Raw genomic sequence first — 23,218 nt, 5'->3', positions numbered from 1 at the left:
CCTGACATTCCCCCTATACCTTCCACCCTTCACCTTAAATTTATGTCCCCTTGTAACACTCTGACTCCCCAACCGCAGGGAAAAGACTTTTGTCTATTTACCCTATCCATGCCCCTCATAATTTTGTAAGCCTCTATGAGATCACCCCTCAGTCTCCGATGCTCCAGGGAAAACAGCCTTGCCTGTTCAGTCTCTCCCTATATCTCAAATCCTCCAACCCTGGCAACATCCTTGTAAATCTTTTCTGAACCCTTTCAAGTTTCACAACATCTTTCTGAATGGAAGGAGACCAGAATTGCATGCAACATTCCAACAGTGGCCTAACCATTGCCGCAACATGACCTCCCAACTCCTGTACTCAATACTCTGACCAATAAACGAAAACCTACCAAACGCCGCCTTCACTATCCTATCTACCTGCGACTCCACTTTCAAGAGCTATGAATCTGCACTCCAAGGTCTCTTTGTTCAGCAACACTCCCTAGGACCTTACCATTAAATGTATCCGTCCTGCTAAGATTTGCTTTCCCAAAATGCAGCACCTCACAGTAATCTGAATTAAGCTCCATCTGCCACTTCTCAGTCCATTGGCCCATCTGGTCAAGATCCTGTTTTAATCTGAGGTAACCCTCTTCGCTGTCCACTGCACCTCCAATTTTGGTGTCATCTGCAAACTTACTAACTGTACCTTTTATGCTCGCATCCAAGTCATTTATGTAAATGACAAAAAGTAGAGGACCCAGCACTGATCCTTGTGGCATTCCACTGGTCACAGGCCTCCAGTCTGAAAAACAACCCTCCACCACCACCCTGTGTCTTGTACCTTTGAGCCAGTTCTGTGTCCAAATGCTAGTTCTCTCTGTATTCCGTGAGATCTCACCTGGCTAATCAATCTCCCATGTGGAACCTTGTCGAACGCCTTACTGAAATCCATGTAGATCCATCTACTGCTCTGCCCTCATCAATCCTCTTTGTTACTTCCTCAAAAAACTCAATCAATTTTGTGAGATATTATTTTCCACACACAAAGCCATGTTGACTATCCCTACTCAGTCCTTGCTTTTCCAAATACATGTACATCCTGTCCTTCAGGATTCCCTCCAACAACTTGCCCGCCACCGACGTCAGGCTCACTGGTCTATAGTTCCATGTTTGTCCTTACCACCCTTCTTAAACAGTGGTACTAAATTAGCCAACCTCCAGTCTTTTGGCACCTCAGCTGTGAATATTGATGATACAAATATCTCAGCAAGAGGCCCAGCAATCACTTCTCTCGCTTCCCACAGAGTTCTAGGGTACATCTGATCAGGTCCTGGAAATTTATCTACCTTTGTGTTTCAAGACATCTGGCACTTTTTTCTTGGAAGCAACCATCTGTACAGTTTGCTAATCGTAACATAGTTAGGTGAGAAAGCAAGTTTCAGGGGAGACACAGAGACTTCGTACAAATTTCAGTAGAGAGTTGAACGGACAAGAGATGTTAGATGGTGTGTGAAGATCATTGTTTTAAAAAAAATGGAAAATGAGAATATTTTCTAGACTAGTGGAGACCCACAAAATATTTGTGGTGAAATTAATATCCTTAATGAAGCTATATTTATTTGAGTTGTTGGCTATTTGCTATTCCGTACCCTCTCTTCAATGGCTAATGCCCGAAATGTCGATTCTCCTTCTCCTCGGATGCTGCCTGACCACCTGTGCTTTTCCAGCACCATTTACTACCCTCTCTTGAACAGCCCTTCACTTGCAATTCCTCTTGTATTATAATCATTATATTTTTTCCATCATCTTATAATACCACCTTTCCACTCCTTTTGATCTTTTACTATGTTATCCCCTGCCATTTACGTTTCCAAGCATTATCTGGCTTGAATAAGGGGTAAGCTCTTACAGGCCGAGATGAGAAATTTCCTCACAGAATTCTGAATGAGAGCTGTATTGAGAGCTTTAAATGCTCGGTCATTGATGATATTCACGTCAGATGTTAATAAATTTTTAGGTGTCCAGGGAGTTAAGTGCAAGTACAGGGAGCTACATCAGCCATGATTTTATTGAAAAGTGGACAGGCTGGAGTCATTTGTCTGTTATGTCCAATCATAGTAATCATTTCCATTTTGGAAAGGTTGAACTCCCTAGTTCAGGAAAAAGTCCGGCATGAAGTGGGTGCCAGGCTCCTCAATGCTCTGACACTGCTATTGGGGTTTCTAGTAGACCTGCCAGGGCAGACGCACATTCACTGTGTCTGCATGTCAGTACACAATTGTAGCCTGTTGCTTTGAACTTCTCATGTAAGTCCTTTGGGGTAGAACTCTTATGAAACTTGACAGTAGCATCTCAAGTCCTTTCATGACTATCTTGGTTTGCCTAATGTTTCAGGATATGCAGATGTTGCCTCAGGATTTTCCTCTAGGTATATATAATGTTAGTATTTGAGCTGGTGGCTGCAGATGTGGAATTGAGTGCCAGTTTGGTTTCTACTGTCCTCTCACTCTCAACACTGTTTGTTCAGGAAGCATTTCATGGGTATCTGGAAGGAAAAGAGCACATAGACAGGTTATTAGTGAGGAATGAGATGATGAAGGTGTGAGGAAAGCAGAAGGTAGATGCTTTCACCACCTGCAGTTAGTAACCCACTGAGGGCCACTTTCTGCCTGTCTTCAGTTTTTCAAATTGTAGGAGAAGGCAGACAACAGAGATGAAGTTCAATAGGTTGCCCTGCTCAGGCATCAGACAGGAGGTGAGAGGGGCAGCATTATTAGCTGTTCTTCAAGATCACATTCCCCATCCAACTAAACATCCGTTAAGTTAGAACACCCCCTGACCCATCCTAACTCTGCCATTATCATGGTGGTGCTACTTGTGCTTTGAGGCCGAATGTCCTCCTGAGTGAACGGCAAAAGCCCCCGCTACGGCCAATTAACACTCCAAAAAGTATTAAATAGCTATGTGACTCTCAGCATTTGCAGGATGCAAATTGCCACTGACTGTTCGAGTGGCTGGGTAGAAGACCATAAGATACAGAAACAGAATTAGGCCATTCACCCCTTTGAGTCTGCTCCGCCATTCGCTCATGGCTGATGTATTTCCTAACCCCATTCTCCTGCCTTGATCGCCATACCAATTAAAAGCCTATCCATCTCTGCCTTGCATACACTCAATGACTTGCCCTCCACAGCCCTTTTCAGCAATGGGTCCCACAGATTAACCATTGTCTGCATGAAGAAATTCCTCCTCATCTCAGTTCTAAAGAGTTGCCATTTCAACCTGGAACTGTGTCTTTGGCCCTTGGTCTCTCCTGGTCGTGGAAACATCACATCCAGACCTTTCAGTATTCTGTATGTTTATGTGAGACCTGACAGTCTCCATCTTTTGAAACTCCAGAGTCCTCAACTTTTTCTTCATATGACAAGCTCTTCATCCTCAGGATTATTCTTGTAAACCTCCGCTGGATCCCTTCCAAGGCCAGCACACCTTACCTTTGGTATAGGGCCCAAAACAGCTCTCAGCGTTCCAGATACGGTCTGATAAGAGCGGCCTTCAGCTTCAGCAGTATAACTCTACTCTTGTATTCTAGTCCTTTTGAAATTGGTGCGAACATTGCATTTGCCTTCCTAACTGCCAACTAAATCTGCATTTTAATCTTAAAACAATCTTAGAACTCTGACCCCCCAAGTCCCTTTGGGCTTCAAATTTCTGAAGCCTTTCCCCATTTTTCATCATCTCCATCATCCATTAAATTGTTCTCTTAGAAGCCAACAGCCAAACTTTAGATGAGGCTTTACCAACAGCAGATGAAATTTCTATGTCAGGCCGACTCATTAGTTTTAGTAAGATAAAGGTGCATGTTCTAAGTTTGTCAGTTATCAGGTTCAGTTTTAGAGATATTGCTTGCATGTTGCCTCATCAACTAGTGGTTGTTCATGTGGGGGAAAATGTCAATGAGTATCAGTGTCCTATTTTTGAGGCATCATTGCCAAACTTGATGTGTTCATCAGACAGCAAACAGCATCAAACATTTGCAAGACTTGTTTATATGGTTGTGGTAATGTTGGGCAAGCTTTAAATCAAGAAATTAGAGCTGCATGGAACATGCATAATGCAGTGCCTTCACTTTTAAGCATAAACTAGGTTAACCAAGTCAATGCTAATGCTGCAGAGAATAGGTTGCTGATGCAATGTTTTGAGGAGTCAACTGGAGATCCTGTTCTACTGGAATTGGTGTTGATGGTTGTTACATGATTTTGAGGAGGGGCGCAAAGTAATGGTTGCTAAATTGATAGGTAATACCAAAATGGATAGAAAAATATGCGGTGAAAAAGACATGAGGTTGTAAACAGATATACAAAGGTTGAGTGAATGAGTAAAAATCTTGCAGATCGAGTATAATGTTGGAAATGTGAGATTATTCACTTGAACGGGAAGAATGAAGAAGTATTAGTTAAATAATTGTAGAATTCTGAGGTGTGTATTTCTGAGGTTTTGTGTATTCTAGTACGAGTCACAAAAGCTACAGCTCATAATCAGGAAGACTGTTGCAATGCTATCCTTTATTAGGAGGTGGATCAAAATAAGAGGCTACATTTCAGTTATACAGGGCTTAGTTATTCAGTTATACACTGCGAATACTTTGTGCAGTTTTGTTCTCCTTTATTTAAGGAAAGATGCAAGTGCATTAGAGGTGGTTTGGAGGAGGCTTACTGGATTGCTACCTGGAATGAATGGTTTATCTTATGAGGATTGCTGAGCAGACTGGGCTTGTTCCCACTGAAGATTAGAAGAATGTGAAGTGGCTTAAGTGAAGAGTATATCTTCATGATTGCCTTTGTTGAGGTGGATGTAAAAAGTATGTTTCCTGTTGTGTTAGTCTAGAATTAGAGGATATTGCTTCAATGTTTGAGGTCACCATGAAGGTGTGGTCAATTTCATTATTTTTTAAGGCAGAGATGAGTAGATTCTTATTTGGCAAAGGCAAGCAAAGCTATCTGCTTGCTAAATGGGAATATGAAATTCAAAATGCAGACTGATCAACTGTGATCTTATTGAATGACAGCAGGCTCGGGGGGCTAAAAGTTCTGCTTTTACTCCTATTTTATGTGTTTGTATGTTGTGTAATGAGAAGGAGCTAAGTAATAACCTTGACGCAAAGGAACCTTGGGAAGAACATAACCTAAATATAATAGAATTTGGCATTTTGTACAGTTCATTATGACACTGGGGTCTCCAATATGAAGGAATGACCTTAGAAATGTATAAGAGGCAATTTGGCTATGGTGAGTTGGAGAAATGCCCAAAAAAGATTTTAGCTGCACAAGCAATGGCTCGTATTTAAAGAAATGCTACATTTGTGCAATGGATGCAAGTTTCCTCAAGGCACAAACTTACAAATGGAAGGTACATTAACTGTGATTAGTGAAAGAAGTTGAAGCTTGCATTAGATCAAAGGAAATGGTTTATAAGGAAACCAGAAAAAATTGATAAGCATGAGGATTGTAAGCATTTAAGAACCCAGCAAAAGACAACAAATAAATTAATAAGGAAGGGAAAAGAGAGTGTGCATATAAACTTGAGAAACAAAGGTAGATAGTAAAATCTTCTTTAGGTATTATGAAAAGGAAACAAAAACAAAGATTGTGGACTCATTATAGATTGAGACAGTAGAATTTATAGTGGAGAAACTAAACTGTTTCTTTAAGTCTCTTCACTGAAGAAAGTCTCCCAGGAATACTGGGCAATCAGGGGCTGATGAAAATAAATGGCAGTAGTAAATCGGTAGTTCTTGAAAAATTAACTGAACTTAAGGTTAAATCCTGTGGACCTGTTGAGCTTCTTCAGTTATCTTGTAAAATTCAGTAGATTCAAGAAAGGTTCCTGTAGACTGGAAAATAGCAAACGTAATCCTACTGTTTAAGCAGGAAGGAAGGTGGAACATGTACTACTTAGACCTACTAATTTGACTTCAGCAGTAGTGAAATCATTACCAGGTCCAAGACAGAAACACATTTCTGGAGATTAGTGGCATAAAGAGATTTTAAAATGGCAGGGGAAAATGTGATATTGAGCTAAATGATTAATTGTGATCTGATTGAGCCAGCTCCACCATTCAATGAGCTGAAAAGCCTGCTCATGTTCGAATTTCACTAATGAGTGCTTGACAGCAGGGAAAATGTGCAGTGTAAGTGTGTTTGCTCCTTTAGAATTTGGTTTTCCTTTTTTTTTCTTTTCCCAGTCCTGAGTATTGAGGGCCATTGGGGTATCTATGGCATCAGCACAGTTGGATTATCTGTTTAGGCATAGATTTCGGACTTTCAAGGTCTATGTGGCTTGGTTACTTGCTGTTTTTAACACCAGAACTGTTACGATGGAGTTATGATTATTTTAGAAATTACATAACACATTTCACATTTCACTTCACACATTCACTTTTCGGCAGCTGGATTTATATGCACTTTTAATGTTTGTGTTATAAAGTTTTACTTAATCCTGGTTTGACAGCACCTAAGTGAGTGCTTCCCAAAATTCTTTTCACGTGTACTGTGTATACTCCCAGACTCGGGGGAGCAGTTTGAGGGGGTGGCTTATTTCTTTCCCTTCACCACCACCCTCTCTCTTTTCTCCTTCCCTACCACCCCATCTCCTATCTCAACTTCTCATCGTTTCACCTACCATGGGGGAATTGATGAAAAGAGGTAAAGTAAAGAAAAATATCTTTTCTCACACACTTTTGAAACAGCAGAAATCGAGCTTGACTGAGTAGTTGATTAGCCTACCAGTTCTCAACCTTCTGTATCTTAAATGCCACCAATCCCCACTTTGTCAAAACAAATACTGACGCCATCGTGATAAAAACACAACCCATTTTTTAACACGTGTAATGATAATTAATAATTTCTTAAACAGTGTATCCCATCTACAGCCCTTTTGTACTAGAACATGCCTTCCAGTTGAACCAAAATGCATTTCAAAGGGCACGCGGCTGTTGGCGATAGCTTCACAGCAGCTATCGTAGCACTACTTGGATTGGCAAACCTCAGTTGGGAATTCTTGAGCTAAAACTTTTGGCTGTAGCGTTGAATCATTCATTGTTTTTCATGAGGATAAGAAGGAAACAGTGGTGTCATGGTAATGAACTGGTAATTCGGAATCTCTGCTTAAATGTTCTGGGGTCATGGGTTCGAATTGCACCATGGCAGATGGTGAACTTTGAATTTGGTGAAAATTGGGAACAAACAGCTGACCTAATGGCAATATGTAGCCATTGCTGATTGTTGTAAAAACCTGCTTGGGTATTCTGAACTCAAATTTCTGCAATGTTGGACATTATATTTCTCTATTGTCTAAGATCTTGTAAGTAAATAAGTTGTGCTTTGGTACTTTGCACCTATATCGGTGCAGTAAGTGACGACATATAAACTTTTCACTAAACTCATTGAATATATTTGACAATAAAGGCAAATTCAATTCAATTAAATAGCTTCATCCTTCCATTAATCAACCTTTGCCTGGTCTGGTCTGTATTTGACCCATGACCCACAGCAATTTGCTAAGCCTTATCTGTTCTCTTGGCAATTGGAGATGAGCAAGAAATGCCAGTTAGTATAGCCAGTGCTTTCCATGTGCAGTGGATGAATTTTTAAATAATTCCCAGCAATTATGAAATAGCATATAGTTGGATTCCAGTTAATTTAAGCTTGACTTCTAAAAGTACACTTCTGAGAACCCATGATGACCAGATTCCATACCACCTTTCTGTTCCACTTAGGTTCAATAAAAGATTATTATACGGCTTCTCTGTTTCAGATAACTATGAGCCTGACGGCTATAACCCTGAAGCTCCCAGTATTACTGGTGGTGCCAGGCCTCCATATCGACACTACATCCCACGAATTCAGACTGAGCGCCCAAATCTGATTGGCTTAACGTCCAGCACCATGGATGGCCCGTCACGAGGTAAAGGATACTGCATTTGTCTATGACAAGCAATTATCAGGTGGTCTTCAGTTAGTTTTAGAATTTCTTATTTACAAGATACTGTTGCAGAATTTATGTCACAGTGTAGGAGTTGTCACAGGACTGAAAGTTTGACACGTTTGGATGTTCTGACAGTGTCGAAGACTTTTTTAACATAAGTCTTCATTTTGTACTGTGCTTACATTGTGAAAATGCATTGAGAGAAATACTGTTTAAAGCCTTCAGGTCTGATAATGGTGGTGAGGCTAATATATCTAAATTTTGTTCTTTGCAAAAACATTTCTTGAGCACAACCATTCAGAAGAAGTTTTTCCAAAAATGTTAATTCATGTGCTAAATTGGTTGTAGAGAAACCAAGAAGTTTCTACTCCATGTGAGTTGAACTGTATTGTTAATCTCAATCATTTTAACAGTGTAAAAAACATACTGAAACACTGAATAACTTGAATTGATGATGTGGAAACAATGGTTTGTAAGGTGAATTCATATTTTGGGAGTCTGCACCTAAAAGTCTCTGAGCACCAAGATACGACAATCCACAAAACCTTTAAGAACAGAAAATATACATTTGAGCTACAGAATTAGCCAACTCACAGAATCCCAAATTTAAATGACAAATTATACCTGATCCCCCTGTCCCTACCAATTAATGACATTAAACCTTGAGCTATACTTAATTATTGTTTCTAAATTCAGAAAGTTTAATTTATAACTAAGTAAACAGTTTGTACTGTGTTGTGCAATATACAAAAGCAAGAAGGGCTAACAGCTACTCGTGCAAAATTTTATTTTAGTTGAGTTGGCTTGTATTTCAAAGTGATGGTATTGTCTCAATTGGATCATTTTAAATTGCGGAATGAATAGAACATAGAAAAATACAGCGCAGTACAGGCCCTTTGGCCCTTGATGTTGCGCCGATCCAAGCCCACCTAACCTACACTTGCCCACTATCCTCCATATGCCTATCCAATGCCCGTTTAAATGCCCATAAAGAGGGAGAGTCCACCACTGCTACTGGCAGGGCATTCCATGAACTCACGACTCGCTGAGTAAAGAATCTATCCCTAACATCTGTCCGATCCCCCTTAATTTAAAGCTATGTCCCCTCGTAATAGCTGACTCCATACGTGGAAAAAGGTTCTCATGGTCAACCCTATCTAAACCCCTAATCATCTTGTAAAATGCTGTTTCCTATTTTAACTTGGTAAATGTCTTTAGTTTTAAGTATTTTAGCTTTTCAGTTTAGTGTGAGGCAAGTCTTCTGTTTAATCTGGAGAATTTTAATAGACTTGAACAAGGTGAAATGGATTCCGGTTTTATTTTACTGTCAAGCAATTTTCCAGTACGTTTCAATCTTTATCATATGATGGTCAGGTTAATTGCAGGTCATTGTATTTTGGATTGGGTTTTAGGGATGTTGTCGACCTTGAATGCCAATTAGCCTGAAATCAGATGCAGCAGAACCCCACATGATGGAGGCGGATAATATGTCACCAAGTGCATCTGAAGTGTTTTTGTATCTGCACAGCACAATGTCTTTGTTCTGAGATGCTAGCATGACATCATTTTCTATTTTTACCTCCGTGAAGCTGCATGCCGAAGATGTCAATTGAGAATTTGTAACTTCATGGTTTTGATCTGATGGGTAGCTTTGACTTTAACCAAATTGAAACTAAATCACATTTCAGAAGCTATTTGGTATGCTGTGTGCAACTTGGTTATGTTGTTTGTGTATTTAGATGACTAACAGATGTTGTTCATCTTCTTAACACTTGCAGTGCCTGTGAAGATAAACCAAGCCGAGATCTCTCTAGCTACTACAACAAGCAACAATGTTTCACGTGTAGTTATTGAACCAGAATCTAGGAAAAGGACTGTTGTAACTGTGGATGGACCACCTTTGAAAAAACCATGGATGGAAAAGTAATGTTGGACTGTTATATCCAAAGTTGTTTTTGTGAACGTTTGTGTTTTTCTGGGGCAGGAGCTACCACTGTGAGGAATGGATAACATATATTTTGAAGAATAAATACTCTAATCCCGGTTTTACATGGACTGGGTAATGAGTATGGAGGCCAGACTTCTCACATGTGTCTTGCAATCAGCAGCAAGAAGGATTGTGTTCCACTAGTTTGGTGTGGATTTATTCTCACCCATCCCATAGATTAATTTATTAATATAATGTTTCTGTTGCTTCTAATGTAAACATGATGTGACGTATTGCATTAATTTCTCTTCTAATCCCAAGTCAAAGAGCAACTTAGAAAACAAGATATGAATTTGGTTTGAATTTTGAATGCAAGTTTGGTCTTTGCTTTGTACGTTCCCTTGGTATGCTGAAATTGGAAGTTTGTTGTGTTGTGCGTTTTTTGAATTGAAATCTATCATCTTTGATGCATAATACGATTGTGCTACTGCAGAACTTATGGAATCTTGAGGGGAAGGTTAGGGAGTGGGGTAATTATATATTTTATATGTGCCAGTTTGCTATTTTAGCCATTTTCACATCTCTAAATTGGCAGTAATATTTCGTATCATCAGGTTGATGGAAGTTGGATATTCAAGTAGCAGTTTAATGGATGCAAAGATTTCACTTTTTTTCTTTCTTTTCTCCAAAACTGAAACTTGAAGTAGGATTTAACTTTGACACAAGCAAATTTCTCAAGTCTTTGCTGCAGGCAAATCTTTATCCTAACTGAGATGCTTGAGTTTTCTTTGTCATTATGTAAATGTTGCACTTTTTCAAAATTCAGCAGGCAAAACTTCAATCATCAAAACAAGCAAGGATTTCAGAAGAAGACTCAACACACCTATGATAATACAAAGCTAGAAGTCCGCAAAATCCCAAGGGAAATGAATACCATTACCCAGCTCAATGAACATTTCAGTAAATTTGGTACTATTGTCAATATTCAGGTAAGGAGATTGAGCCAGAAGAGTTTTAGTTCCTTTGAAAAAACGTCTTTTTCCCTGAAATTTGTAAAGGAGCATTGATATTAGATATTTCTGTTGAACAGTCACCTGCTTTCAGGCGAAAATCTATACATCAAAGAAAGAAGTTTCACTGCTGATGATTGAAATGTTAGCTTATTTTTGACTTCCAACTACACCATTGAGGCAAAGCCTATTCCATATGCAAGATAAAAGCATGCATTACTCTCTTTATCATGCGTTTTAACTCCTTATTTTCAAAGTAACCTTCAAAGTTAACTTTGACAGCCAGCCTTTAATTGTCTCTGAGTATTTTTGGCAAATCAAATCATCCAATCCAAATCAATTTGACTTTTATCAAGATGACATTTGGCTGAATTAAAATACAGCAAATTTGTGTCTTAACTGGCACCTGATCAACCAGCAAAACTTATATCCCTCAAATACCACTATGCCCAAGTATTTATGAGGTAAATAAAGTATAACAGTAACGTGTATACTCCCTGCATTACATTTCTATTACTTAGTGTGTTTTTACATGGATTTTAGGCATGTGTTGATGGTTTTACGTAGATGTTTGAGGGATGTTGATGTCTCAAAGCTTCAGTGTCAGGGCTTGCTATGGTTATGATTATCTTCTTGATTATCCAGAATATTTGATCAACCAGCACGCTCCTCGTCCCACAAATAGCAGTTAATAAAACGTTTGCTGTACTGCATCCTGTATGGTGAAAGAAAACGTTTTATTAATATTAAAGGTCTCTATTTAGTCTTTAAACATTTACTAGATACTTCCTTACAAAGTAGCTGCAAGAACAAGGAAGGATAATAATGATTAAAAATATTGCCATCAAATATTCACCTTTTCAAAATAAAGCCATCAAGTTTAGAATTCACCTTTTCAAAATAAAATGATCCATCTTTTAATCAAATGATTAATTTTTAGAATGTGGTCTTTAGCTACAAGGTTAGGTTGGAGAGGCTTGGATTGTTTTCTTGCATTGAAGGAGATTGAGGGTAGATGCAGGTAAAGGTGTACAAGATTATGACCAGTTTGGAGAAGGACGGCAAAGAAACTGTTCCAGTAAATTGGACAAGAGGATATTTCCCAAAATCTTGTTATTGATCTCAGTCAGTTGGGGGAGAGATGTATCATTCATATTCCTGGCACTAAACTCCTGAAGCAGCTATTCTATTCTGAACTCTACATTAGGAGGCTTCTAGGAGAACAGCAGAAAGATTTTTGGGGATTCTTTAAGGGTATCCCGAAAGAGGTCAAGCATTTCTGCCAATTCCAGCCTTGTGACCAACCAAAATAGAGTCATAGAGAGAGTCATAAGGCCTGTCTCTGTAGGACTCTCTGACTCAAACTGGTCCATGTCAACCAAAATGTCCATCCACTCTGTCCATCCACATTTCCCTGCCCTTGGCCCCTATCTTTCTACAGAGATGAAAATGAAGAAGGTTAATTTGAAAGGTACCAAACACGTTGGGAGACTTTGTCAGGGGCATACAGAGGTGGTTGAGGTGTTGGAGAGTTCGTAAACCCCAAAAACTCTACCAGTCTTTCAAGCTGGTTTCATCATTCAATGTGAATATGGCTGATGTCCAATTCAGTGTCTTGTTCCAGTTTTCTCATCACATTTTAATCCCTTTAACAGCAAAAACTATATCTGTCTCATTCTTGAAAACATTCACTGTTATGACCTCAACTGCTTTCTGTGGCAGAGAATGCAAGAAGCTCACCATTCTGTGGGTGAAGAAATTTCTCCTCATCTTAGTCTTACCTGGCCAATCTAGTATCCTTAAATTGCAATCACTGCTGGACTCCCCAGTCATCAGGAACATTGTTATCTGCCCAACCCTTGAATTCTGCATGTGGCCATGACTAATGGTTGACTAATAAAATGTAAAGACTAATAAACTGCTTCAGAAAATGTAAAGAACTGATGTGGAAACTGATGTGGAAATGAGACATTCCCAGTTCTGAGGCACTGCTTAAGAAGAGAGGATGTAGACTTTTGACTTTTGACAACAGATTCAAGGGTGATGCAAGGGAGAAATGTCTTTTTTCAACAAGTGCTAATGAGCTGGAACTCTGCCCAAGAGCAGAAAATATAAATGACTTTAAAGTAAGTTGTATGCGCACTTCAAGGGAATAAATCTTCATGGTTTTAGAGATGAAAGGAATTGACTAAATTACTCTACAAAGAGCTGGCATAGACTTGAGACAACTAGATGTGATGAGTGAAGAGAGACTGGATTGGTTAGGTCTATTCACTAGACTCTAGAAGAATGGATGGACATGTTGGTTATCCTATAGAAACCTATAAAGTTCTAATAGGACTAGACAGGGTCAATGTTCCTGATGACTGTTGTTAGTCATGAAGAACAGAGGTGATGAGTGCAGGTTTGGTTGCAAACTGGTGAAATTTATTTCTCTGTAATGTTAAATCTAAACCTTAGTAACAACTTGTAATCATGTAGCAGTCAGCTTTCAAATAGGAAAATTTCAAGATGCATCCTTACCACATGGTATCAAAAAGTTCCAGTTCATGATTCTTAACTAAATCCAATATAATCTGTTTTCTTGATGGTTTTAAAAATCTGTTCAATAATACTGCCATCAAAGTTGAAAGGCAATTCAGGACCATAAATATGATTGCTGAAACATTGATATTGCACCCATATATTTTCTTCTTCAACATGCAGTTTTGTTGTCTTAACATTCAAAACAATAGCCATTGCACTGTATTAGAGTAGACAAGTTTAATAATTTACCAGGTCATGATTTTTATCGCGGAGATCAATGACTATAGCTCTGTTGCTCATACACAAATTGTTTAGAAACATTTCTGTTAATTTTACACCAGGTTTGATTTTTAAAAAATTGTTTTTAATCAGCCTGTTTGAGTGTGTTCTAATATACCTTGGGGACAGGTGGGGCTTGAACGTGGTCTTTTTGGCCGAGATGAAGGGATGCTATCACTGCAAAAGATCATTAGCTGTAATTGTAATGGCACAAGGAATCATACTTGGATCAGCTAAAGGTTGTTCCCAGCCAAAAATAAAAGATGAAGCTATCATTTTTCTCAGATCAGTGTACAAGCATTATGTTTTAACATGCAGTTTTCTGCCAATATCCTCCCTCCAGGTTGCATTTAGTGGTGATCCTGAAGCAGCTCTTATTCAGTACTCTCAGAATGAGGAAGCAAAACGGGCTATTTCCAGTACCGCAGCAGTACTGAACAACAGGTTTATTAGAGTATACTGGCACCGCGAGAACAATGGAGTTCAGCAGCAATCACATCAGCAAGTACAGGCACAACAGTTAGCAGTGTCACAACATAGCACTGTTCATAAGGTACTGTTTATTCGCTGCAATTTTAAACCTTTATTAATCAAACTGGCACATGTTTTATACTTGGCATAAAGATCTTTTGATTTCATATCTGGAAGCCAAATCGACATCACCTTTTTAATGAGTTTAAATGTGAACATGCATCCCATTTGGAAAAATTAATTATGCATGTGCACTAATGTTTTGAGAACTAATAAATGTTACCAAGTTATTTTATACTAAGTACTAATCCAGTGAGATGTGAACTTACTGAAATGGGCAGTCCAATTTTTTGTAACTTGGACTTCATATCAAAAGTTCAAAACCAACCCTGGAGCTACTTACTTTCCAATAACCATGGTTGTAATTGATTTTGTACTTTGATTGTATTGGTGCAGTTATTGAAGATCCTGTTTGTTTTGTCTGCTACAGTGTAAAGTAGCAAGATACATTTTAACACCCACAATTACCCCATAATGAATTTAAGCTTTGAATGAGTTATTTCAAAAATGGTATGCTAGTTTGATGTAGTTGGCAAAAAGTGAGTGCTTTTCTCCTAAATCAGTTATTGGTGTAGGATATGCTGACTCACTTTAAAAATCACAGTGGGAATTCATATATTTTACGTGATAGGTTGCCAAGTACTGTACTAAACTATCCTTTCATCCAGTTACATCTAAATCGAACTTCACTACAGCAAAGAGTTCAACAGTTGTAGATATAATCACTGTCAAAAAGGGACTTTCCATATACTTTGCATAGTGTCATGCTCAGCAGCCTATCATCAGTCCTACTTGTTGAGCGCTTCAGAGAACATCCCCGGGATACCCGTTCCAACCAACCCCACTGCCCCGTGGCCGAACACTTCAATTCCTCCTCTCCCTCCGCCGAGGAAATGTAGCTCCTGGGCCTACTCCATCGGTACTCCCTAACCACCCGACGCCTGGAGGAAGAACGCCTCATCTTCTGCCTTGAGGCCCTCCAACCTAATGGCATCAATATGGATTTCACCAATTTCCTCATTTCCCCTTCATCTTCTTTATTCCAGTTCCAGCCTACCAGCTCAGCACCGCCCTCATGACCAGTCCTACCTGTCCATATTCCTTCCCACCTATCCACTCCACCCTCCCCTCCAACCTATCCCCATTACACCCACCTCCATCCACCTATTGCACCTTTACCCCCTCAGCTCACAGCCTCATTCCTGATGAATGGCTTTTGCTCGAAACGTCAATTTTCCTGCTCCTCAGATGCTGCCTGACCTGCTGTCCTTTTCAGCACCACACACTCGAGCCTATCATCAAGAGTTATTCAAAACAGACAGCATGTATGATAGTGGATTTAAACAGCATATCTGATTCTGTGTTGTTTGAGGATGGTACAACAAAAGGCTGTCTGCCTCTTAAAGCCACTACCACCAAAAACCATTTCAACACCACCCTCTTTAATAGGATATTGACAGTGTTTCTATCTCCTGTGTTACTTTTCATCTTCTTTGATGTCTGTGATTTCTTTTCCTACATTTTTGCTTTTTTTTATTTTTCCTTCACTTCTCCTCTTTCTCCCTGCTTTCAGCTGTTTGCCTCATTTGAACAACCTGCAAAGGTGATTGTTGCTTGATTTCAATTGGACTAGAAGTGTTTTAAAAAGTGGGAAGTTGGAAATCTGATTTCTGCTGAAAGTTAGCAGCTGGTGGTTTCACTCTGGTTGCATGTGTTATAGGAATTCTTTAGGAAGTTTTATTTACCTTCTATAATCAGTCTAATATAGTTTACTTTGTGCATGTTTGTTACAACTTGTGCTTATAAAATTGCAAAGATATTTTTTCTTAGTAATTCCTCTTAAATTTTATTACTACTTCGGATAAGGTTGTATTTTAAACTTTGAACTCAACAACTAATGTAGACTTCATGGGCCTTAATGGGCTTTTACTATACCATAATGACTCTAACGTAAAATGATATGCGAGTCAGTTTTCACCTAATTTGAACTGTTTTTGAAATGCTTCAATCACATTCCAAATGTACAAACGTGTGATTATAAGATTTTTAAGATGGATTGTGAGCAAAAAAGCCATGTGTTGAACTTTAACACCTGTTATCACAAATTTATTATCTATGTTCCAGATATTAAACCGAAACCAAAGCCCAGGATCTTTTGTACTAACAAATGCAACAGTAAAGCAACGACTTGGCTCCCTGGTTGGAAATCCGTCTGATGGAACACAAACCTGTTCTAGCCAGCTTGGGGCTGGCGGAGAAGCTTCTCAGGTAATGAATGTTTCACATTAATGCTTCGCTTCTAGCATTTATTTAACATCTTCAAAGCAGAAAAAGTAGAGAGCAGCTAGGTTCTGTAGGAATTTTAATGAAAAGGACAAAAACATTTACACTTGTTGCTTTGTGAACTGGAAGCGAGTATAAGTCAGGCAGTAGAGTTCATTGGTAAGGGAATGATGCTGGGAAGATTGCATACAGTGGGTCTCAGCAGCAGGCCAGATGTAGTTGGAAACTCAGCTGAAGATTGAATATGATGCTGAGGTTTCAAGTCAGTTCAGCCTAATGGTGTCTAGAAGTTAGAACTGGAGCTGAGGTATGGAATTTTTGAAACAAACCAGCAGCAACAGTTTGTGTCCCTGATGTTTAATCTAATTGAACCAAGTTGAGTTAACTAATGTTAATTCTAGTTGAATTAAGACTGGATAGTGAACAGGTACTCTGACAACTGAAGAAGAGTACAAAGTGGGTTCATTGGTGGTGGACTGGTAGAGCTTGTTCTCCTAAGTATGCATATGAAAAGTGATCCAGTGTATAAGTATTGTTGCTCACATGCAGCATGTGGATGAAGAAGGGGATGGGGGCCAAGTAGATATCCTTGATGATGATATTGACAGGCGTGCTGCATTGGCTGGAATATGATGCATTGGTTGGAGATGTTTTGGTTGCACTTGGAATGGAAGGAACTAAGAGTGATTTTGCTAAACTGAAGAAGGACAAATGTTAGTCAAAGAGGGCATAAAGGGGTAGTGCAACACATCAGACTTGCCAGGATATGAGCAAATGAATGAGTAAATCACCTACTGCCATTCTCCTGCTTCTCTCTATATCCCTGCATGTTGTATCTTTCCAAATTATCATGTAGTTCCCTTTTAAATGCTTCACTTGAGCTTGCCATCATCACACACTCAGGCAATGTATTCTATGCACTGACCACTTGCTGTTTGAAAAAGTTTTCTCTGCTATCACTTTGCTTCTTTTACTGATAGATTGGACAAAACAGTTTTTTCTGTTACCTTTGTTTCCCCTAGGGACCTCCTACCTCCACAAGCCTGGTAAAGCCAGGGTATAGTTCTGCAGTCACAAAGACAAATCATAAATCTCCTGTTACATCCAGTAAAGCACTTGAAGCAAAAGAAGCGCTCAAGAAAAAACAGGTACTCTCGAAGTTATTACCCGTATTCTTTGTGATCTTTTACACTTCATTTCATTTTTGAATTAAATTTCCTGCACTTTCAAGTGAGTTTTTGAATGCTGGATTTAATTTATAGTTTTAAGCAGATGTATTGAAAGCTCCTAGAACAGCAAAAGAGTGCAGTGGCATAGTGATATGCAACTGGAATAGTTTAAGAACATGTGAAATAGGATCAGGAGTAGGCCATTTAGCCCATCAAGCCTTCCCTGCCATTCAATAAGATCATGGCTGATCTCCCCCAAGTCTGAACCCCTGTCATGCCAACTCTTCATAGCTTTCAACTCCCCAGTTATTTCAAAAATCTGTGTACCTTCTCTTTGCATAATTTCAGTGATAACAACACTCTGGGATAGAGAATTCCAGACATTTACAATGCTCTGGAAGAAATTTCTTTTTATCTTAGTTTAACATGGGTGTCCCTGACTGTGTAACTGTACTGCCAGTTTGGGATTCTTATGCTAGTTGTAACAACATCTCAATATGTATCCTATCAAGCCCCCTCAGAAACAATAAGACATCTCCTATTTTCCTAAACTGTAATGAATAAAGGTCTAATCTGTTCAGCAATTCTTGATTAGTCAACCTCTTCATTCCAGAAATCAGTCTATTGAATCTCTTTTGAACCACCTCAAATTCCAGTAAACCCTTTAAGTTAGAACTGTACATAGTATTCCAGGTACAGCCTGGAACATACAACCAGTTGCAAAAAGACCTTACTATTTTAAAATTCTAGCCCTGAGCAATAAAGGCCAAAATTCTATTTGTTACCTTACATTGTCTTTCAAGCAGAAGAACACACCGATCCCCGTGTGCTACATTGGCAGTCCAGAGGCCTGGACATGTAAAGATATTGCACTAAAATGTGAATTTCTATAATTCCTAAACTTACTCATTGTTGTAGCAGTATTTGAATTCAGTTAATTAAATATACCTGGAATAACAATATTGCTATCAAATGATAATGTGATAAAATGATGTACAAAAAATGCCATCTCGTGTACGGAGGGAAGAAAAGGTGCAATCCTTCTCCAATCTGCAAGAAGAATACAATCTGATGAAATATCCAGTATTGACCTATGTACCAGACACAATAAATATGCATTCAGTTAACACTGCAAGGATTTACTCAATAAGCCTTGGAACTTGTGCCAAAATTGGGAAAGTCAACAAATCAAAACAACAACCTGGCATAATCAGTGACTCGTACTTTTCAGTCATCACCCAGCCAATGGGTTGAATTACTTGAGGTATCTGATTTCTTACCTTCCGTACTTGCCCATTAGTTGGTTTGAGGCAATGTTTCTGTTAAGTCGTAGGATTTGAGAGGCCATTGGAAGGAGATCAACATTGGGTGGTGGAGTGGGTGGAGAGGGATCTAAACTTTAGGGGAGCTTTCCACTCAGCCTATAAAGCTTCTTAAGGGGAGATTTTACTCATATACAAACAGCCTGCAAATGAAATTTGCGAGGCTGGGCACTTGCTGGGCCTCCCCTATCATTGGTTAAATCCTGGCAGCAGTGAATGAGGCCCTTAATCGCCATCATAAGGGCATCAATTGGTTCACTGACATCCAAGACCATCCCTGTCACTGGATTAATTGTGATGGCAGACAGGCACCAAATAACATTTGATTGGGCATCAAGAAGCCTAAGCAAAATTTAACTGATTGGAAATCCAGGGGAAATCTTTTCAGCGCTTAAGACAAAAGAAGATGATTGTCATTGTTTGAAATCAGTCAGGACTCAACTGCAAAAGTTACTCAGGGCCTTGTCTTGGCTTAATCCATCAAGTTCCCTCCTTCATCAGGTCAAGAGTATGGAGATGGTGAGAAAAATTCTGACCTTCCCTTCGCGTTCAAAAATATTTGCATTCTTCAGTTTGCCATTATTGGCTTTTTGTTAGGTGGGCAGGGTTGGGGGTGGTGGTGGTGTAGGGGGGTGGGGGTGTTGAGTTGTTTGTGGTTGAAATGGCTGTTTTTAGTGTGAACAGCATGCTTCCTAACTACCCAAAGCTTATCTTCCATCCCAAGACTTTTTATAAGTATGTTAAGAGTAAGAGTGGGACCTGTTAAAGGTCAAAGGGGCAACCTGCACATGGAGCCTGAGGATGTGGGTGACGTCTTGAGTGAGCACTTCTCCTCTGTATCCACAGAGGAGAGAGACATTGTAGTTGGAATGGTAAGGTTTTAGAACATTTTAAGATTAATAAGGAGGAGATGTTAGTTCTTTTAGCTAGCTTAAAGATGCATAAACCCTCAGGGCCTGATGAAATATGTCCCAGGATGCTTTGGGAGTCAAGGGAGGTGATTGTTGGGTATTTAATACCTGAATGTCGATATTTAATACTTCACTGGCCACAGGTAAAGTGCCAGATGATTGGAAGATAGCAAATGTGGTTCCTCTGTTCAAAACGGACAGCAGGGGTCGGCCGCGTAATTACAGACCAGTTCATCTGATATCAGTAATCGGGAAATAATTCCAAAAAATTCTGAGGGACTGGATTAAACAATACTTGGAAAGGCAGTGATTGATCAGGAGTAGTCATCACAGATTTGATAAAGGGAGATCCTGTTTGACGAATTTAATAGGTTTTTTGAAAGGGGGACTAGATAGACTGATGAAGATGGTGCTGCTGATATTGTTTATGTGGACTTCAGTAAGGCTTTTGAAAAGGTTTCACTTGGAAGTCTGATTCCAAAGGTAAGAGCCATTGGGACAAGGCAAGTTGGTAAACTGAATCCAAAATTGGCTTGCAAACAGGAGACAAAGGGTGATGGTAGAGAGATGTTTTTGTGATTGAAAACCTGTGACCAGCAGTGTACCACAGGGATTGGTGCAAACCCTTATTGTTTGTTATGTATGTTAATGGCTTGGATGTAAGTTTAGAAGGTATAATGAGAAGCTTTGTAGATGGCGCAAAAATTGACGGTGTTACTGATAGTGAGGAGGATGGTCTCCGGCGACAGTCTGATATTGATCAGCTTGTAAATTGAGCAGAGCAATTTCAGATGGAATTCACTCTTGATAAGTATGAGGTCATGCATTTTTGGAGGCTAGTAAGGGGAGGATGTACACAATGAATAGTAGGTCCCTAGGGAATGCTAAGGAAGAAAGGGACCCTTGGTGTACGAGTCCATATATCCTTGAAGGTGTCAGCACAGGTAGACAGGGTAATGAAGTAAGCATACTGGATGCTTGCCTTCATTTATGGGTGATCCATTTTACCCTGGTTCAGTGGTCCCCAGCGTCACAGATGCCAGTCTTCAGCAATTTTAATTCACTCCCATGTGATTTCAAGAAAATTGGAGGTACCCCCTTGATACTGCAAAGGTTATGGGCTGGACAATACTGTGGCAAAAAGACTGAAGATTCCAGAGCTTGCTGCTCCCCTTGCCAAGATCTTCCAGTACATTACAGCACTGGTATCTACCTGACAATGTGGAAAGTTGTCCAGGTTTGTCCTGTACACAAAAAGCAGAACAAATCCAACCCAGCCAATTACAGCCTCATCAGTCGACTTTTATATCATCAACGAAGTATTGCAAGATGTCATCAACATTGCTATCAAGCAGCATCTGCTCAGCAATCATATGCTCACTGACACCCAGGGCCACACACCTGCTGACCTCAATACAGTCTTGGTTCAAACATGGATCAGAGAGCTGAATTCCCTAGATGAGGTGAGAATGACAGCCCTTAACATCAAAGGCATGTTCTGCCGAGTGTGGACCATTAAGTGGGAAATAGAGAATGTAATATTAAAATTAATTATTCAGTCAAGATGGTAAAAAATTGTGCTCCTAGTTTAATTGAGTGATACTGGAACTGCAGAAGTAGATTCTGTCTTTCTTGTTAAGGAAAAAATAATTATTAAAGCTGTACCACATCGGTGACACACATGATCTTACTTGAGAGTTTTTGGATTGTTTCATTGAGAATCTATCCTAATTTTGAGCAATTACCTTCATAAAAAGTGGAAAGTTTACGTCTTGAGTACTGTTTTCACGAGCGAAATGAAAATTTATCACTGTGCACAGTGTGCACAAACTTTGTTTGAATTGAAGTGATGATCATTCATTTGATTTTGTTTTTCAATTTTAGGAAGCTTTAAAGTTACAGCAAGATATGCGGAAAAAGAAACAAGAGATGTTAGAAAAACAAATTGAGTGCCAGAAGGTAAGAACATCTAGACTAATTTTGATGAAATTTCTGTCCATCCACACTTTTTGCTGTGCATTCAAGAATATTTGCTTGCCAGATTTACCAAGCAAATACTTTGTTATTAAGTGGCTGCCTAACTATTCACTGGGGAAATAAATACTTAAAAGGAATACTAGAATATAATAAAATGAAAGGCAGCATAAAACATTAAAGAATTGTGAAGAGCCTGATGTAGATATTCACAACAGCACCTTTCAACAGGAGCACGTATTTATATTGTGCCTTTGAGGTGAGAAAACTTTTTGGGGTGCTTCACAGGATACTAAACCGCAAAAAAAGATATTTGGTAAAAATAGGTTTTAAGAAGTTTCTCAAAAGAAATAAGACGTTTAGAGAGGGCATTGCAAAGCTTCGGACCTTGGTAGTTGAAGGCATGATGGGGCACTTAAAATTGGGAATGAAGGCAGAATTAAAGGAATGTTGATATCTTGGAGGTTGTGGGGTGTGTGTGATTGCAGAGTTAGGGAAGGGTAAGGCCAATTAAGAACTTAAACTTAAATTCTCTGGATGAGAATTTTAAAATTGAAGCAGTGTAGGTCATTGAGCAGTGGGAGGTCATAAATTGGATATGCTGCATGTTAGGGTGTGGACAGCAGAGTTAGGAATATCTCCAGTTTAGAGTGTAAAATATGGAAGATTAATCAGCAGTGCTTCAGAATAATTCTGTAAACATATGAGGGTTTCGGCAACAGATGAGCTCTCAAAGGTAAAGACCATAGTTATAACTGGCCATAGATGTGCTTTTTCATTAGACTGAGAACTAGTGGTCGTTTGATCCGAGAGTCACCACAGCAAAGGAAGAGGTTGAGAGAGAGTTCTTCATGAAAACCTCAGCCAGTGTGGGAATTGAACCCATTCTTTTAGCATCATGCTACATCGAAAATCAGCTATCCAGCTAACTGACCCCTGGTAAATGAATTAATGGGGGTAAAGTCAAGTGTTACTTTGTGGAAGTAGGTGGTCTCTGTGACTATGTGAATGTGTGGCCAAATTTTGTCCTGCGTTGAGATAGGACTTAGGTTGGAAATATTATCATACAGGAGAAAGTGAGGTCTGCAGATGCTGGAGATCAGAACTGAAAATGTGTTGCTGGAAAAGCGCAGTAGGTCAGGCAGCATCCAGGGAACAGGAGAATCGACGTTTCGGGCATAAGCCCTTCTTCAGGAATGAGGCAAGTTTGTCCAGCAGGCTAAGATAAAAGCTTGGGGGAGGGGCGTCAGAAATGTGATAGGTGGAAAGAGGTCAAGGTGAGGGTGATAGGTCAGACTGGGGTGGGGGCGGAGAGGTC

General features: G+C 39.4%; 1 protein-coding gene across 3 annotated transcripts in view; it reads left to right on the top strand.

Moving 5' to 3' along the window:
* rbm27 (RNA binding motif protein 27) overlaps positions 1–23,218 on the top strand; it is a 146,777-nt gene that overhangs the window by 54,058 nt on the left and 69,501 nt on the right. For all 3 annotated transcript variants that reach the window (XM_043703208.1, XM_043703210.1, XM_043703209.1), the window contains exons 9-15: positions 7,798–7,947; positions 9,747–9,891; positions 10,722–10,884; positions 14,054–14,263; positions 16,366–16,509; positions 17,547–17,672; positions 21,811–21,885. In XM_043703208.1, the coding sequence (XP_043559143.1) occupies positions 7,798–7,947; positions 9,747–9,891; positions 10,722–10,884; positions 14,054–14,263; positions 16,366–16,509; positions 17,547–17,672; positions 21,811–21,885 (1,013 nt within the window). The remainder of the gene's footprint in view (positions 1–7,797; positions 7,948–9,746; positions 9,892–10,721; positions 10,885–14,053; positions 14,264–16,365; positions 16,510–17,546; positions 17,673–21,810; positions 21,886–23,218) is intronic.

Source organism: Chiloscyllium plagiosum, chromosome 14, assembly GCF_004010195.1.
Source record: "Chiloscyllium plagiosum isolate BGI_BamShark_2017 chromosome 14, ASM401019v2, whole genome shotgun sequence".
NCBI lineage: Eukaryota > Metazoa > Chordata > Chondrichthyes > Orectolobiformes > Hemiscylliidae > Chiloscyllium > Chiloscyllium plagiosum.
The sequence above is the reverse complement of the archived record's forward strand: the minus strand, read 5'-3'. Positions and strand labels throughout refer to the sequence as shown.